This window comes from Nematolebias whitei, chromosome 10 (genome assembly GCF_014905685.2).
Source record: "Nematolebias whitei isolate Nwh7 chromosome 10, NemWhi1, whole genome shotgun sequence".
Classification (NCBI taxonomy): Eukaryota; Metazoa; Chordata; class Actinopteri; order Cyprinodontiformes; family Rivulidae; genus Nematolebias; species Nematolebias whitei.
Window position 1 is genome coordinate 2854459 of NC_056507.1, and position 18920 is coordinate 2873378.

General features: G+C 42.9%; 3 protein-coding genes across 3 annotated transcripts in view; all 3 read right to left on the reverse strand.

The window, feature by feature from the left end:
- Window positions 1-8681, reverse strand: part of ankrd27 (ankyrin repeat domain 27 (VPS9 domain)) — a 31293-nt gene extending 22612 nt beyond the window's left edge. The window contains 3 exon segments of the mRNA XM_037682515.1: window positions 1786-1896; window positions 2520-2642; window positions 8567-8681. Of these exon segments, the coding sequence (XP_037538443.1) occupies window positions 1786-1896; window positions 2520-2621 (213 nt within the window). The 5' untranslated portion in view covers window positions 2622-2642; window positions 8567-8681.
- Window positions 8682-13223: 4542 nt separating this feature from the next.
- The window catches only part of tdrd12 (tudor domain containing 12), a 38487-nt gene continuing 32790 nt past the window's right edge, over window positions 13224-18920 (reverse strand). The window contains 4 exon segments of the mRNA XM_037683072.1: window positions 13224-13297; window positions 14093-14150; window positions 14237-14391; window positions 14394-14458. Of these exon segments, the coding sequence (XP_037539000.1) occupies window positions 13224-13297; window positions 14093-14150; window positions 14237-14391; window positions 14394-14458 (352 nt within the window).
- LOC119416074 lies at window positions 17751-18887 on the reverse strand. Its single transcript, XM_037683251.1, has 2 exons — window positions 18750-18887; window positions 17751-18678 (listed from the first exon to the last, which is right to left on the reverse strand). The coding sequence occupies exons 1-2, from the start codon at window positions 18822-18824 to the stop codon at window positions 17923-17925; spliced, it is 831 nt and encodes a 276-aa protein (XP_037539179.1). The 5' UTR covers window positions 18825-18887; the 3' UTR covers window positions 17751-17922.

Sequence of the window (18920 nt, forward strand, 5' to 3'; positions counted from 1 at the left end):
CTGTCCCGCAGCGTCGAACACCTGTTGGTGCAACACCTGTCCCGCAGAGTCGAACACCTGTTGGTGCAACACCTGTCCTGCAGCAACATGAAACGAAGCGAGCGTCCAGATGTGGAGGAGAACTCCCCTCAGCTGGGTTTATGTGACGCTTCAACACATTAAATGTGTCACGGACGTCTCCTTTGTATCTTTATATCACAACGAGGAAACTCAGATTAACGATCCTCGATTAAGATCCTTGATTTTAGCAACAACAAACCTCTCCATTGTCCAAACTTTCACTCTGGTAAAGTGAAAAATAACAAACGTATTAATAGATTTATTTGTTGTGAGTTGTTTTGCGCGTCCCTAAAAAAGTGTCTGTCTGCAACGAGGCACTGCAACATAAGTTCCGCCTGCTACAAGTTATAAAAAACGAATAGTACTCAGCGATGCTTTCCTCCTTGTGATCTTTGATGAACAGAAGCACAATTTCTGCTGGCGCTCCGTTTCAGCAGAACCGGAGGTGGTCGTTATTAACCCGGGTCTCAACCGATCCAGTACGGTGTCGCTTGGATGAACTCGTATACTAGTCTCGATAAAAATGTTTTACGTTGCATGCCCTTCCTGACACGACCCAGGCGTAGGACCGGCACAAAAGACACACTGGCTTGAACAACTAGTGTCGGTTTGTTTTGTAGGTTTTTGCCAGTTTAGATCAGATTTTGGTTTTTTACGAGTATCAAGCTACAATTAATTATGCTTCTTGTTTTAATCCAAGTAAGGTAACCCTGTCTGGCTTTCTCAAAGATGTAAACTTTCTGCAGGGTTATTGATAAAAAAAATAAAAAAATAAATGCTTTATTTTGAAGGAGTGTGATTCATTGGCACATTTCATTTGTCAAATGACCAATATTTATGGTTATAATAACAAAACTCTATGGTAAGCTATTTTTCATGATTAACAAGTTATTAAAGTATGGTTAAACTAAATAAATAAAATTCCTAATGCTACAGCTCTCATATGTGGAGAACTTCCTACTGTCCTGGACATTAATCTTGATAAACGGCCCCTAAGAAGCCTAAAGCGTTCAGCTCAACCATCCGATCATTCATGGAAAAATTTAGGTGAACGGCTTTTTGGAGAACCAAAGAATCCACATGAAGGTCTATGACGTAATAAATCAACATCTAGGAGAGATTTCTAGCTAAACTCAGAGTCTGTAAATAAAAATGCTGTTTGTTAAAAATAAACCAAACCCCCTTAAAAACAACGGGACGTCGTTGAATTACCGGAAAAATTAACAGCTTTTAACTAAACATCAAGAAGTCAGAACAACAAACATTAACATGACGGTTTACACGTTATATACATTACATGTGTGTGTTACAAGAGGAAACTGCGTTTAAAGCAATAGTGTGTGTCCGTTCAACCATGAAGCTGCAAGAGGTGAAAATCAGTTTTCTACTCGATGCAGGAAAAACTCCAGGAAACGGACTTGCATGGATTTTATTGGTAATCTTTGGTGGCAACTGTTAATCTGTTGTCACTGAACAAGAAGTGAAACCAAACAGGGAGACGAGGTGCTGGGTCAAATCTGAGGGAAAGCTGGTCAAAATGGCCAGTTTTAGCAAAATGTGGTTGATTGGTGGTATTTGTGGTAATAGTTGTGATCAACAACGCAACTTCCTGGAGGGACTGAACAGTAAAACAGAAACGCTGAAATGAACGTCCAAAACGAGAACCATCAGGAACTTTCAGGACCTCCTACGGAGTGAGGCGGCGTGATGAAGCAGAGGACCAACCTTTCCATCCAGAGTCTTGTATCCGTCCTCCACAGGCTGCAAGACGTAGCTGTCAAAGTAGGAGTCGGAGAAGCTGCTGACACTGAAGCTTCCACAACAAGGAACCAGAACCTGCAGGTTTTACGCCAAAGGAGAAAATGAAACGTTCAATTAAACCCATTTGTTACACAACACAGATTTATGTAGTCATTTATAAATTTTATTGTTTATTTGGAAATAAAAATGAATCTGATTGACAGCCTTTTATTAACAAGCATTATATAAATGCACTGTAGGTGCATTATATGGTGTGGTACTGTGTTCCTAATTAACTGAACTGACCTGTTGGTCTTCAAATTAACTAGATTTTAGATTTAAAGTGGACTCGTTATGAATTGGTGCGGATTTAAGTGAACTGAAATAAATCAACTGCTCTTTTAGTTCAGAGAGCTGCACCTCGTTCCTTAAAGCAAATGGCTAAACAAAAGTTCATAATCCATTCACAAGGTGCAAGGATGAAGCGTATACCGATCTGATACGGACAAAAGCTCCACCTTTTTAAAGTCGCTTCAACCAGAAAGTAGAAAAACTGAAAACTTGAGTGAATTTAGATCAAAGAACTACGTGATAACGAGTAACGCACACACATTACACAACTCCTTTAGGATGGAGACCAATTCATGAGACAACCATGCAGCCTGGTTCTTATCAAGAAGTGAAGGAAGCATAAAAAGCAGAAGAGAGACGTGACTCACGATGCCCTGGAGCTCTGCCACTCGACTGCAGAGATCAGGTCTCTGTTTCTCCAGTGCCAAGTAGAAAGGATTCCTCAGGATGTTCTCATCATACACAGCCATAAGGAGCTGGACGTTTGGTTTCTGCAGAAACAAAAGATTAACACGAGCGAACCGAACTGTGGCCAACAGTCCAAAACCCCTGAAACTAACTCTTGGAACAAGTTCAGGCCAAAACTGAGCATGCGTTCTTTATTCTTTTAGAAAAACCTTTGAACAAGCAGTGATGTCTAGAGCTCCATCCATACATCGGCAGGGACGATGTTTTAGGCCAATACCGGAACGTGGGGACCTACTGGTATGGGTGATAACTGTCCCATAATGTGCCGATATAAACATAACGTTCAGCCCTAAAGTTCTGTGAACGAGTTGTAATTGTACGATGTTTCCATCAGAGAGCGCGGGGAGACAACTTTAACATCATGGCTGTTCACTTCAAGTTGTCACTACAACCGTATGTCCCACCACGTTCCCTGAGGTCAGCGGACCAGTTGCTCCTCAGTTCCAGGAACTCGTCTTAAGCGCAGAGGTGACAGGGCCTTCTCTGTAGCAGGACCAAGACATTGGAACGAGTTGCCTCTGCTCGTCAGACAGGCCCCCTCCCTCTCGGTTTTCAAGTCTCGTTTAAAAACTCACTACTATCAGTAGCTTTCAACACCAGATGATCTGTGTTTTGATCCTGTATGCTCCACACTGGTTTGTCATCATCTGCATCGTTTTTTGTCTATATTCTGATTTACCTCATTTTGTATTTTGCTTTGTGTGTTGCCTGTTGTTCTGTCTGTACAGCACTTTGGTTGGTCTTGTAGCTGTTTTAAGTGCTCTATAAATAAAGTGGTATGATAAGTTTCAAACAGGCGGGGCTAATCTAGAGAGAACTTATAGTCATGTACAAGCAATAATGGGGTTTACCTGTCTAAATAAAGGTTGAACGGATGAATGAAAAATAATAATCGTGCGTTCGCCACGCCACCCAAGCACAATTAGACACCCCCCCCCCACCACCATGATCTGTGACTGTACCTATAACATGCCCCCCACCACAATGACTTGGGGACAAATTACATGAAACAAGGAGCTCCAACAGGTTGGTAACAAACACCTTCAGTCCTAACAGGTCAGCTGCTGACAGACATTAAAACCTTGTTTGTTTGTCCGGTTGATGCTTTAAATGGATTTTAAGTGCACGTCACGTGTGCACCAAGAAGCTCGACATTATTTAGTCGTGATAATCAAACCCCCAGAAAATTGTTTTGGCCTGAAAAACAAAATGTGCTCGTTGACTCCGTCTCCTCCTGACGTGCATCTCTTCCCGTCAACGGCCTCTCCGTGCATGATCCAGATTAAAGTGAAGATCTGATCCAACCCCATGACTCCCTCACACAGTTTTACATTATTTTCACTAATACACTAAATACGACTGTGTTCAACCGGACTGGTTTATGACTCGCGCAGCTGGAACAAGTGTGGTCAGGACTGCATGGGATCAGATTTGAACCCAAACAGTTCGAATAGAACTGAACTGGATCGAATTGGACAAGTTTACTGTTTCTACAGAGTCCTGAAGTGATTTTTGGTGTGAACTAAAGCATAATTTTTAAACTAAGCTCTAATAATATTCATAATTTAATAAAATGTATGGATTTTTTTGTTGTGGTAGAAATATTTTCTGTTCATTCTTCTTCTGTTGGTTGCAACTCAGCTGAACTCCACCACATGTGGACACAGCACAACCAACGTGCACCAGAATAATCTAATCTGAGCACGTGCAGTGTTTGATCTGAGCGCTGATATACTCGTGGCAAACAGTGGCTTTGTTCTTGCTCGGCTACAGTACAGCACACACAACTGGACCACTCAGCTTCAGAGGAGATGAGTCATGGGTCTACAAAGGAATGAGTGGTGGGACCACCGAGGGTCCTCGTGACCCCACAGACTCACAGCAAGGAATGGTGCAGAGGAATGTCCACCACAGTACCTCGGGCACAATGACAGATTATTTTAAACACTTGAAACTACATTAGAGAGATTGAGAAGAACACACAAGGAGAACCTAGAATCCATCTATAAAAATGAACACATCTGGATTAAGTCGCAGTGGAAAAAAAAAAAAAACACCTGCACATATATTTCATCACCCTCACTATTCTTTCCCACTTCCTGCTTTCATTGTCTTCATTCCTTAGCTCCTCCAAGTACTCCTTCCATCTTCCCATCACACTCTCCTCACTGGTGAGAACATTACCGTTCCTATCTTTAACAAGCCTAACCTGCTGCACATCCTTTCCAGCCTGATCCCTTGGTCTTGCGAGTCGGTGCAAGTCCTTCTCGCCCTCTTTAGTGTCCATCCTTCCATACAACTCATCATACGTCTTCAGCTTTGCCTTTGCTACCCCCCTCTTTCCAGATGACTGTAGAAGCCCATTCACCTGGAAGATCTCTCCTCCTCCCTGAACTCCTCACAACATTCTTCCTTCCTCAGTTTCCACCATTTGGTCTTCACCTCTGATTTTACTCTTCTCCTCTTCTTCACCACAACAGTTACGCTACACAACTGCCAATACAAGGAACAGGTTTTGTCGTTAAGCAATAAGGTAAAGGATCATTTAAGTGTTAAATTGAGATAAATATTTAAAGTCCAATTAATATTTGTCTTTTGTATGAATCAAAATAAAAAGAAAGTATTAAACACATTAAAATAACTTATTTGTTTTATAAAACGCCAATTCACATGACAACCGCCCTGGAACTGAGAGACTCCACCAAATCAGTTACTTTCAGTGAAATCACCTTTATAATAGTTTGAGCTGCCAGTCTTTTAACTTGATCCCATGAAAGATTTGAAATATGATGAAAACTGTCAACAATTTGTTTCTTTATACAGCTGTTGGCCCAAAGACGTCATTCTCTTTTATGTCACTCAACGATTTTAATATTTATATGAAAAACAGCGATAAACAAACTAAACTAGTCTTTGAATGCTGTTTTAATAGCAAACTGTTCCAATTCTGATTTTTTATTTTTATATACATTTCTTTTTCTTTCGGCTGCTCCATGCTTCAGAGTCAGAGAGATTTATTTGTCATTCACATCTCATGTGGTACATGTGGTGGAACAAGATTATGTTCACAGGATCCCAGTTACACCCAACAATAAAATGTAAAAGAAAAACAGTAATAAGATCAAAGATATGAACTAAGAAAAACATCAACTAAATATACACCATGCACTAACAGCATAAAAACATCACGTCGAACAGCAGCACAAACATGAGTCTGTGAGCAGATGAGCACGCATGAACACATCAACATTGAAACAGATCAGCAGCAACATGAAGCAGATCAGCAGCAACATGAAACAGATCAGCAGCAACATGATGTGGTTTTTCACAGTGATTATTCTAGTTAGAGATTCATGAGTCTAACAGCCTCAGGGTAGAAGCTGTTCCTCAGTCTAGTGGTTCTACACTTAATGCTCCTCAACCTCCTTCCTGAGGGGAGTGGGGCAAAAAGTGTGTGTGCTGGGTGAGTGTGGTCCTTCATGATGCAGGTGGCCCTCTTCCTGCATCTGGAGGTGTAGATGTCTGTGATGGTGGGGAGACTGACTCCAACATCTTCTGTGCAGCCTTCACCACTCTCTGCAAAGCTTTTCTTTCTGCAGCTGTGCAGCCTCCATGCTTCAAGGGGTCGCCACAGCAAACTAAGCTGCACGAACACTTAGCAATTATTTTTACACTGGATGCTCTTCCTGATGCAACCACAGACCACTGAGCTACCACAGCCCTCTCTGTGGAGCAGAGAGCTGCCATCTAGGGTGCCCAGGGGGAGCAGATGGTGGGGGTAAAAGGCCTTGCTCAAGGGCACAGAACAGGGCTTAATTTTAGCCAGATCCTGCCAAGACAGGATCTGGGAACTCTTATTTGGACAGGGTGTGTTCCGGGAACGGTTTGCTTGGATCCAGTAACTCTCAGACTTAATAATAATAAAGTTATGAACAAATGTCACTGCCTTGAACAAATAAAAAAGTTATACTGGAAATATAAACTGAAAATAATTATATAAACACTAATTTTAAACACAACAGCCACATACAAGCTTATTAATATCACAGAAGAGCTGCCCCTTGACGTAAGCAGGGATGCACGATATTATTGGCAAGGTATCGTATCGGCCAATATTAATGTTAAAGTTCAATATCGGACATCGGCCATTCCATTAAATGACTCACCGATATAAAAGGATCTGTCTTTGCTTGCAGCGGCAGCACAACGTGATGCTGTTGAAACACAACGTGATGACGTCACGTGCGCCTACCTGATCTCACGGCGGAGAGGAAAATTCAAAGTGTCGGTGGTGTGGAAGTTTTATTTTTCGTTGGTGAGGATGTCGGATTCCGAAGATTTATGGTCTACGTTGAGCCTCGCTACATCGTCCCCAGTCTGAGATATTTTTCCGACGTAACATTACTCGAGTTACAAGCCGTCATTTCCGATGTCACTGAGAAGCTAACAGCCGATAGCACGACTTGTTGGGTGAGTTTTACCACAGACGTTTGGACGTCGTGTTAGCCTCGTTAGCATGATTAGTCTTACAGATCAATGGATAGACAAAAACTTTGAACTTAAAAAGTCTGTCCTTCATGCACAGGAGTGCAGAGGATCCCACACTGCAGCTATAGGAACCTGGAACAAACCTCAACAGGTGAGACAGCATCACAGGTGACTAATGCTAATAAATAACATTTAACACTTTTCATTTAATATAAGTTAAAGTGCTATACAGATCATATGGCTGTTACTGAATATATGTCACCAGCTCTTACAGCTGTTGCACAATTTTATAGCAAATAAGCCTAAATAAGATGCTATGTTCTGACAAAGGAACGTATATAATATCAGTATCGGTCAAATAAGTTTTAACATATCGGCCAAAAATCAGATATCGTGCATCCCTAGAAATAAGCATTTCCGCTTCTACCCTTAAAGAAATCTCCGTCCCTGAAAGAGTAGTGGGGGTGAGAGCCGAGCTAACCAGGAAGCCGTGCGCGGGCAGAAGCCCACAGGCAGCCGCCACGAACAGACGGAGGAGACGCCTGGAGGTTTCACATGTGGAGTTGGACAACAACGAGCCGGACCGTGAATTCAGCGGAGAAGAGTCGGGCTCTGAGCCATCAAGTAAGGTAGGGGGGGATGTTGGACAGGAGCGGAGTGTTTACAAATGTAGGTGAGCGTAGATGTACAGCAACCCCCCCCCCAGCATCGATCTGTTTACAATTTAAGCTCTGGCCCAGACTGGGGCAAATGAGGATGGAGGCAGGTGTGGGTGCTTCACCTTTCACACATTTTGATGTTGTCGGCCCAGAGAGTTGAACCGGTGACCTTCCGATCACAGGCCACCTTCTCTAACCTCTGTTCCACCGTCTCCCTAAACTGGACAAGTGACTCTGAACGTCACAAAAACTACAACTACTGCAGGATCCTTTAACATCTTGACTGGGTCACATCAAAGAACCCTGAAATCGTCTTGGTTAATGTTGTAAACAAGATTAAAGAAACGTGTCCAGATCACGTGATTGAAACTTGTTTTGTGGAAACACCTAAAGGAAAAGTCTCTGTCCTGAGCGAGATTATTCAGAGACGAGATTAAAACTGGGATGCAAAGAGAGTGGAGAGTTTTTGTTTTTACAGGAAGCAGGAAACCAGTCAGATCATGTGACCCATAAGGGTTCGGCAGTAGACCCGGTAGCATGGTGCTGGGTGGGGGGGTGCATGGATCCAACATGTGAACAACAAGGAGGGGGCCACCGAGCCTCCATCAACAAAGGAGGGGGCCACCGAGCCTCCATCAACAAGTCTGACCTGGATTAACGTGCAGGACACATGACTCGGTCAGCTGTGAGGAGCTGGACCTTCAGCACAACAGGAAGTGAAACATGAGTCCAACAACTTAGCATTAGCCTGTTAGCACTGACAGGACCGAGACCTGACCCAACAAAAACCGGGTTCTTACCTGGCTTAGCTAATATGTGTTGAGGTGCGACTCCTTACATCCAGTTCGGCCTGGCCCTGATGAGCAGAACCCAACACAGGTCCAAACAGGTCCGGGAGCTGCGACCATCAGCTGACCGGGCTCGCACCGGTACACCGGAAACCTCCCTTCACATCAGCGCGAGCTCGTTGCGATTTTAGTCCGACGATCAAAATAAATAAATAACTTGCTGAACACGAGACAGAGCAGTGAAAACACGAAGCATCACGTTTCAAAGTTTGTTTCCACAGAACCAGAAGAGGACACGACACGTCCGGTCAGCGGCGCTGCAGCGCGTCAGCCGAGCCGCCATGTTGCTCAGAGCTTCGTTCTTCAAAGAGCCACTTAAAGGAGATGAGTCGGCAACACGCGCGCATACATGTGCATGCGCTTATGCATTTGCGTGTATAAAATCACATATCTTTATATATAAATTTAAAACAAAGTGTTTGTACAACTGTTTGTGCTTTCAACACAATTTTATTCGTAATTAGATTTTCCCTCTTCAGGGTCCACATCTCCATCTCGCCCTGTCCTCACTCCAGCTAACTCCATGTTCTCTCTTAACTGCATCCATACATCCTCTCTGTCTTTTTCCTGGATGCTGCATTTCTAACATCCTTCTACCAATTTACTCTCTCTCCTCTGGACATGTCCAAACCACTGTTTCTCCTCTGGACATGTCCAAACCATCTCAATGTGTCCCCTCCAACTTGTTCCACCTGTACCCCTGATGATCTCATTCCTGATCTTATCCATCCTTGTTGTCAACACTCGACCAGATAAAAATGACAAATGGTTTTTATTAAACAAACAGAAGTACACTGGTGGAGATCGTCAGTCATCCAGGAACAGGAGTCCAGTTGTTTTTTTAATCTTTTTTGGACAAATGCTGAAGGGAATTGGACAAGGAAGTCTGCGGAGGACGAACAGGTGAGTTCAGCTGACAGAACCTACCTGAGAGGAGATTGTGGATTTGAGCTTTAAGACGTGCATAAAGGATCTTCGCTTCTCCTCCCCATGGAGAAGTGATGCAGGTCACGTGACTGAAAGCGGTGGATACTAAGGGACCTTTCAGCTGATCCTAAAAGATGGAGATGATCTCCAGGTGATTTCACTGAGATATTAACATCATGTTGGTGGATGGAGCATGATGGGATGGTTCAGTTAAATAGTCAATGGACTGTACTTGTACAGCTCCTTTCTATCTCATCAGAATACTCCTTACAATCTGTGCCTCATTCACCCATTCATGCAGCACTCTACTTAGACTGACCCTGTTCCAGAGTGATGGTGCATCAGGGTCAGAAGAGAGGCAGGTGAGGCGATGCACCATTATGACCAGTGTCTCGTCACCAATGAAAGATCTTGGTGAACCATTAATGCAACACTGGATGAAACAGATCTTGTGACGTTGAAGAAGTTTATTGAAACAATGACACAGAGAACGCATGATGTAATCAAAGATAAAGGTGCTCCAACCAAATATTAGTGACTCTTTTTTTTTGGCCAGGCAGCGTATTTTTGCGTAACTGGGACCCTGTGTTCATTTCATTCCACCTCATGTACCACATGTGATGCAAACGACAAAAAAACAAAAACTTGAACGTAATATTTGGAACCAATATAGAAATGAAAAACAAATTTACCAAAATATTTGTGCGAACTCGTTCATATTTTAATCCATTTGTTTAATAGAAAAACACAAAAGACGACTTTTCAAAATACAGTATTAATTGTTTGTTAAAGACAAATCAAACTTTTTGAACAGAACTGCTTCAGAGTCATCAGGGTGAAAAACTTCACAATAAAAGTTTGTAAATCAGTTTCCATAGCAACACTCATGACTATTACAACCTACTACAAAATATAACTTTCACATCCACGAGTTTCAGACAGAAAAATACAAATGACCAGTGTGGAGGATTTAGTTCCATTTTCTTTTAAAGATTCAAACGAACACAAACTGCTTTGGACTCCAGGGCTGTTAATGAGCTGAAAAACATTTATTAACTTTTATTTAATTAGACAAACCCCACGAGATCTCTTTTTAAAGAGAGGCCTGAAGCAGCCTAACATGCATGTTTTTGTTCTGTGCAGGGAAACCGGAGTACCCGGGAAAACCCACGCAAACAACCCACAAAGACCCCAGGTCCAAACCGGGGCTTGAACCCAGAACCTTCTTGGTGTGAGGCAAAAGTGTTAACATTAAACCACTGTGCAGATGTCTGGTGTAACTTTTTGGAAACCCGTTCCAGATGTGTTCTCAACTGACGATCACGTCTGTTCAGTCCCTGGTCCAAAGCGGGGCTGATGACGACTCTCACCTACCGCCACGTTAGAACCTGCATGTTTTTAGTTTGTGGGAGGAAACCTGATGATCCGACCCACAGAACAGAAAAGTTCACGCAGACTGACTGAAGGAACAGTTCACAGAAGCTGCCATGTAGGATGTTTCAAACCATCAGTGATGTGGAGCTTTAAGCCACGCCCACTCCCTAACCCACAACAGTAGTGCCAAATAACCTTATCAGCAGAAAACAACCAGTAACAGATTAAACCGTTAGGAAGGTGGACACTGGGGCTGAGATGGTGTGGAGGCAGGGCAGCTGACCTGGGTCAGAAAGTTGCAGTTCAACTTCCAGCCATGCTCGCATGTCGCAGTGTCTCTGAGCAATACGCCCAATCCCCAGTTGCTCCCCGGGCGCTCAATAGCTGCCCACTGCTCCAGCTGGGTGTATCGCAGGTGTGATGGGTTAAATGCAGAGAACTAATTTCGTCTTTGTTTGGGAACACACGATGAGAACAGCTCTTCTGTTATGAATATTTACCGAGAGATCAGCGAGGTCACAACAAAGTGACTCAACAAGAGTCAACGCCCGAAAAGTTTTTTTAAATGGAACACAGTTCTGGTTAAAAATACACTCCAGATCTTTTTCAGGTGTTTTCGTTCCTACATGCTGCTGTATGGTCAAATATTAATTAAGAACAGACAATCTTCGTTTTTCAGGGGTCGCCACAGCAAGAGAACCTGCACCAAGATTTGTTCAACAACCACCGACTGCCGCAGCAGTGTGGAGCAGAGGGCAGCAGCGGTGGTGCCGGGGGTTAGTGGCTTGCTCAAGGGCCCAGAATATGGCAAATAAGAGTGGAGGACGTGTGGGTGCTTCACCTATCCCACATAAATTTTTGATGCATTGATCAGAGGATTTGAACCGGCAACCTTCTGATCACAGGCTCTCTTCAAAAACTCCCCCATGCAAAGTTACCATCAGTCTAACGTGCATGTTTTTGGTCTGTGGGAGGAAACTGGAAAAAACATGCAGAGTCCACCCAGAAAGGCGTCCGGCCGGGATTCCAACCAGCAACCTTCTCACCGAGAGGCGACCGCTCGAAATGCAAAGCTCTGGATTTACTGGTCTACGTTCCAACCCTCACCTGTGGTCACGAGGTTTGGATCAGGACCAACAGAACGAGATCCAGGAAACAAGCGGACAAAACTAGTTTCCTTCGTGGCTCAGCCTCAGGACCAGTATGAGTTTATGAGATTTACAAACCAGTGCGTTTTGGTTTTATGCACATTTCATACACTTTGGGGGATTAAGGTTGTAATTTTTAACTTGTAGTGCAGCGCCTGCAGCAGGAAGCGCACAGGCAGGTTCCTGTGTGGACGTGATCCTCTCGTGCACGTTTTCTCTGGTTCCTCGTTTCATCCTACAGAAAACCTTCATTTAAGGCTGACTGGGAACAAACTGTCCCCAAGTGTCGTCTCGTTTGTCTCCGTGCGTCCTGGTGATTGACCTGCGACCCGTCCAGGGGGACCCCTGCTCCTCAGAGACCCTTGAAGATATGAACCAGCTCTCTGGAAAAGTGGATTTAACTTCATATTTTATTAAAGGTTTTCAAGTGGCCTGATTTATCGTTGGTATATTTTGAAGTTTTATGTTTTTACTCAATAATCCAGGTGATAAATCCAACAAAGTTGAGTCAGGTCCTCTGGACGGTTTATTTTTTTGTTGAGACGTTTCATCTCTCCAAGAGACTCCTTCAGTCCGGGGAGCTACAACAAGCTCAGTCCCATAAACAGCACCTTCTCATAGTGGGCCAACCAGTTTGATGGTGCTCTGATGGTTTCTGGAGTCCGCCCTCTTCCCCATCGACTCGTCTGAAGCAGCCATGATCAAAGTGGTTCAAAACATCAAAGTCTTCCATGAGATGAAACGTTTCAACACAAAGAAACCGTCCAAAGAACTCAACCTTGTTGTTTTTATGCAGTATTTGTTTTATGTTTATTGTATGGGACGGTACGGTGGTGCAGTTGGTACAGCCGCTGCTTCTCAGTGAGCAGGTCCCCGGTTCAAATCCCTTTCCAGAGGTCTTTCTGGGTGGAGTCTGCATGATCTCTCTGTGCTGCGTGAGTTTTCTCCAGTTTCCTCCCACAGACCAAAAACATGTTAGACTGACTGGTAACTCTAAATTGTCCCTAGGTGAGAGAGTGAATGGTTGTTTGTCTCGTTTGTCTCTATGTGTCCCTGTGATGGACTGGAGACCTGTCCAGGTGTCCCCACCTCTCGCACAGTGACTGCTGGACATGGACACCATTCTGAAGGGAAACAAAGACGTTTGTGTTTTCGTATCTTCAGTCGCTCTCGCTGCCGCTCTCCGAGTTCACATACCAGTTGTCTTCTCCCGTGTCCTCCACAAAGCCCACACCTGGAAACAAAGTCACACATTTATTAAACAACAATTTTCAGTCAGGTCATCTGGACGGTTTCTTTTTATTTGTGCTGAAACGTGCTGGTGAAGATTCTCAGTCATCCAGAACATGATACGTTCAAAACAAAAACAACTGGACTTTATTTGTAACAGGAGCGAAACGTCTTCTGTTACAAATAAAGTCCAGCAGTTTTTGTATTGAACGTTTTTGTTGTTGTTGCTGAAACGTTTCACCTTCCATCCAGAAGGCTTCATCAGTCAAGGAAACTAACTGATTCTTCCCCCAACAGCTTACTCTAAAGTGGAACAAACCAGTTCCAAAAAAAGAAACTGTCCAGATGACCCGACTGAAAATTGTTGGAATGTATACCTGGATTATTGAGCATGGACTTTGTTGGTTTACACATTAATTACCATTTTTAAACATTTGAAAGATTACAGACCAAGACTGTTGAAACACTGGGGGATAAAGTTAGAGAGGACACACTGAGATGATCTGGACATGTCCAGAGGAGGGACAGTGGTGTGGACATGTCCAGAGGAGGGACAGTGGTGTGGACATGTCCAGAGGAGGGACAGTGGGTATATTGGTAGAAGGATGTTAGAAATGCAGCTGCAGGAAAAAGACAAAGGGGAGACGTATGGATGCAGTTAGAGAGGACATGGAGGCAGCTGGAGTGAGGACAGAGGACACAGAGGACAAAGTGAGATGGAGGAGGACACGCTGTGGAGAGCCCTGAAGAGGGAAAAGCTGAAAGAAGAAGAAACATTAGACCAGCTGAAGCTTCTTACCATTTAGTACTTTGTCTTCGTCATCAATGTGCTCCATGTTGTAACTCACAAAAATATTCTACAATAAATAAACAAATCCTCTTTATGATATTTTCACGGTGCATTATTTCTCCCACTGCTCATGAGAAAGCTCGACTTCAGTACCTTATTGGTGACGAGCTGGTCCCAGTATCCCTGCCGCTGTTTGACCAGTTTCAGAACCGGTTCGCAGGACTTCATTTCCAGGTGGCAAAGGTCGGCAGCTATCTTCTGGTGAAGCTGCAGGTCCAGTTTGTAGACCTGACCCTTCACGCTTCCACTAAACGGTCACAAAAGAAAGAGCAGTTCAGAAAGCTCCCCTGCAGAGCTGAAGGTGTCTGCAGCTTCCTTCATCCATCCACACGGGGTTAAGGACCACAGGACCCCACCTCAGCAACATGTACAGTAGTTGTTTATCACGAGGGCTTTCGTACCCTGCCCCCCCGAGACGAGCGAAAAACTGCTAAGTAGGAACAGTAGTACAAGTAGACAGTAAGTAGTAGTCATCTTAAATCCTTACCATTTCTTTTTATACTTTATATTTTTGCTATTGTTGGATGTAACTGGGACTTTGAGTACATCATTTCATTCCACCTCATGTACCACATGTGATGTGAATGACAAAGAACCTTGAATTCTTCACATTTACAAATGCTACCAATTGTCAGAATGACGACAGCAACTATTGAAATGCAAGTATTTGTGCTTTGAGGAGAAAAAGCTATTGCAATCCTTAATAGGCTCTGTGCACATGCGTCCTGAATCACTTCCGCTTTGACCGGATGTCGGCATTCCAGTTTCCGGTCTAATCCCCGGTCTCGGTGAAAATGGCGTTTTCTAGATGTTTACAAGAGCTGCCCAAGATAAATATCAGCGATGTTCATCGTATTGTTGATGCCTGGTCCCCTGCTCCGACAAGCAAACGTAACAAGGGATTTAAATTGTATATCTCAAGTTACCTGCACAACTACGAGGGTAAGTAACGTTAGTTTGATCGTTGTGATGTTGCTAACTGTTTGCAGCTAACGTTAGGCTATTAGCAACACGACCATTTTTGTGTATACTCACGTTATAGAAACAGGTTTTCCACACTTAAACAAAAGGCTCATATTTTGTGATCATTCTACTAACATTCTGCTCTTCTCAGTTTCTAGCAAAAATCAGGACACAGGTGAAGTCGTTGTCAGGGCTCTGTGTCACAGGTCCATGAAGAAAAATGAAAAACCTCACAGTTTAAGTGTAGGATGAAGATAGGATTGTTCAGATGACAGTTTTAAGATTGTTGGTTCAGTAACCCGACGTTCCTAATGTTAATGGGGATTTAGCTAAGGTGGTAATTAATTCTTAAATAAAAATAAAATGGAATTGGCTATTTGATGAATATTAACACGTGAGTTTGGCCTTGCTTGTCCCCATTTGGTTATTTGCTGCATGCATTGTTCTTCTTTTATGGTTGTTATGTGTTACTTTTAACCCAGTGTTAATTTGGTAATTCATGCATATTAGTTTTACTTAAATCTAAAGAATACACTCACAGTCTCTGTAACATTATCCAGGTATTTTTACCTAGCGGGTCTCCTCTGGGTTAAAAGTGTTTTGAAATCAAGTTATCTTTATCTCATCCATTCATTTAAGATGTAATCTTGTGATAATTGTATTACACTACTCTTGACCTTCATAGAACATACTCCAAACTAAATATATAATCACATAACATGATACTATGGTTCTATGACATTAGTTATAAAAAAATATTTGGGAAGCAAGATTGCATCATGAAAGAATGGCTGATGAGTGACCAAGCTAAGATAATAAGTTCTTACTATGACATTCTTATGCAGGTGGTCCTGAAAGACTCGTGTCCTGTGGAGCTGATTCACCACAGCTGTACGTGTGTTGCTGGTGCAGCATTATGCAACCACTGTGTGGCTTTGCTGTTCCAGTCAGCACATTATTCTGAGCTGAAACTGTCAGTGGTCCCCCCTGTACTAAGCTGTACAGAAGGAGAACAGCAGTGGCACAAGCCCAGAACTTTAGTAAGTTTTCTCTTCAATAATAGACTCAATTTATTACATTTTCTTGCCGTATAACTTGTAACTGTGTCATGGATAACTGAATAGGGTATAAAACCTGGCCCCGTGGACAAGATGACTGTGCTGTCTGCTAAACCGAAGAGTGGAGCAACAACAGAGGGTGTAAGGTAAAAAAAAATCAATAAAAATTCTGATGTATTACAACAGTGTTTCTCAACCCTGGTCCTCAAGGCACACTGCTCTGCATGCTTTATAGATTTCCCTGCATTAACACAGCTGATACAGTTGTTAATCAGTTACCAACTGAAATGAGCTGTGTTTAAGCAGGGACAAATCTCAAACATGCAGGACAGTGTGCCTTGAGGACCAGGCTTGAAAAACACTATTATTTTATGTTTCATATCTGAACGAAATGCAGGTGGGTATTCTATTTTTGACTCATGTTCTTTTCTTATTTATATACACAGGAGCACACTCTACAAAGGCCTTAGTGGGGATTTGCCAGACCTTTCTGTCCTTAGAGTAAGTAGTTGTATTTAAATTACTGATAAATAAAAATGAAATTAACAGTAGGCTACAATGTACTAACAAAGAGTTGTAGACTTACCGGTGTATTGAATAATTTTATTTTCAAGTGCTGTCTCTTTGTAAAGTGTAGAATTTTTGAGGGCTTAAAATTAGTTGATATACATGTATTTTACATTTTATTGAAATAATTGTTTTCACTTTCCCAGGTTTCCGAGGTGTATGAAGATTTTGCAGCAGCTGATGCACCAATGATCTGCAGCATGGGAATCAGCCATGAATTTCCCCTTGTTGACTCTGCCCTTGGCAAAGTTCAGGCTGGAAGTCCTCTGTCCTACCAACAGCCAGCAACAGCAAAGAGAGACATGTCCTTCCATGCTGCACCACCCCGCCCATCTCTGCCTCTTAAGAACTACCACCTACAGCCATCAAAAAGCATGTTTGTTTGTTCTGAACCACAACAGCTACACCTTAAAAGTATGGAGGTCACCTGGGACATGGTGAATAAATTTGAATGTGCTACCAGAGCACAGAGTACATGTCCTGAATGGCATCAGCTAAGGAGGCATAGGTTGACTGCCTCCCGCTTCAGGGAGATCTGCCAGGTTCGAGATAAATCTGAGGAAGATCTGGCAAATCGTCTGCTGCAAGGGACCTATCAGACTGCAGCTATGAAGAGAGGGCTTGAATTAGAGGCAGATGCTATCTGGGAATATTGTCAAATTAAAAGAGTCAACCACTATCCCTGTGGATTTGTGATTCACCCTGATGCTCCTTGGCTAGGGGCATCTCCAGACGGATTGATCTTTGATCCTTCTGAGCCATGTCAGTTCGGGCTGATTGAGATTAAGTGTCCAAATGTGAAAAGTTATGTTGACTGTCCATATCTCCAAATGAAGTCAGGCAAATTGGAACTAAAAAAAACTCATGTTTACTATTGGCAGGTTCAGGGGCAGATGCTAATAACTGGGATGAACTGGTGTGATTTTGTTGTCTCAGCTGAGGAAGATATTCTTATTTAAAGAATTTATGCAGACACTAATGTGATGGATTCAATCAAACACAAAGTAGACAGATATTTTTTCTATGTTTACCTGCAGAAATGTCTAAATTAGGAGTTTGATCAAATCAAATGTACAAATTTGTTTCAAAATATTTCCATCATGAATATCTATTTACAAATGTAAGACAATGTCAATGTAAGTAAATGACAGCATTTTCTGTTTCTTCAAGACTGTGCCATCAGCTTTTCTGTCAAACTTCATATCTCCATTTCCTGACCAAAGGTCCATTTTGGTAATTTGACAGGAGACAGGCAACTGTAAAAATTTGGTTTATGCTTCCTGCAATGGAGAGAGGGATAGTGGAATCAAAGAGTTTATTTTCTTTAACTCTTCTTATTAACCTCTCAACATGCACCCTCAAACGGGCAATGGACTGGGTCTTCAAAACGTCGACCTCTGACATTTGGGCCCTCTTGGAGAGGAAGGCAGGACGATGAACAGTCCCAGGTACGAGATCATCCACCAAGAATCCCTTGTCCACCATGATGGCCATGTCCAGTGTCAAGAGTGATGTAATCCCTGATTGACGGAACACTTCCTTGTCACTCATGGAACCCTCAAACAGTGCTGACACAAATGTCAGGGCTCCGTGAGGAGACATGCCCACCATGGCCTTAAAGGTACAGTGGGATTTGTAGGTGGAGAAGACTTCACTCTGGAGGAGCAGGGATGAAGGTGTTTGACACCGTAGTTCTGTACAGTCCAGGATAACTTGTGTGTCACTGTAGCGGCCATCAAAATCCTGTGGAAGACTGGAACTCACAGCTGCAGGAGACATCCACACACAAATTGAGCCCAATAAGCAGTACAGGAAGTTGGCCCATGTCACAATAATGCGGCTGACTGTTGCTCTGTGGATGTTAAATCGATGGCCCAGTTCCCTCTGGGTACATCCAGTAGACAGGTAGGAGAGGAAAAGAAAAAGCTCATCTATTGGCAGCAGTTTCTGGACAGAAAATTATTTAAATGTTAGTTCAAAACCAGCATTCTCATTGTGTGTGTGTGTGTGTAACTTACAGTTGGTCTGGTAAAAGGGGTTTCAGTTGTTGTACTCATGACGTCGGTTTTCTTTGCTCTGGTGACCCTGACCATTTTGGCTGTTGCTGCCTCGATCAAGTTCCAAAACGCCTTCAGATGCTCATATGAGGGGAACCTAAAACACATAAAAAAAAAAAAAATATATATATA

Excerpts from the sequence above, each read along its gene's own strand:
- LOC119416074 (XM_037683251.1), bottom strand. The coding sequence starts at position 18,824 with ATGGTCAGGGTCACCAGAGCAAAGAAAACCGACGTCATGAGTACAACA. Across the intron at positions 18,679-18,749 it reads CCCCTTTTACCAGACCAACT|AAACTGCTGCCAATAGATGA; the intron begins GTAAGTTACACA and ends TTTTCTGTCCAG.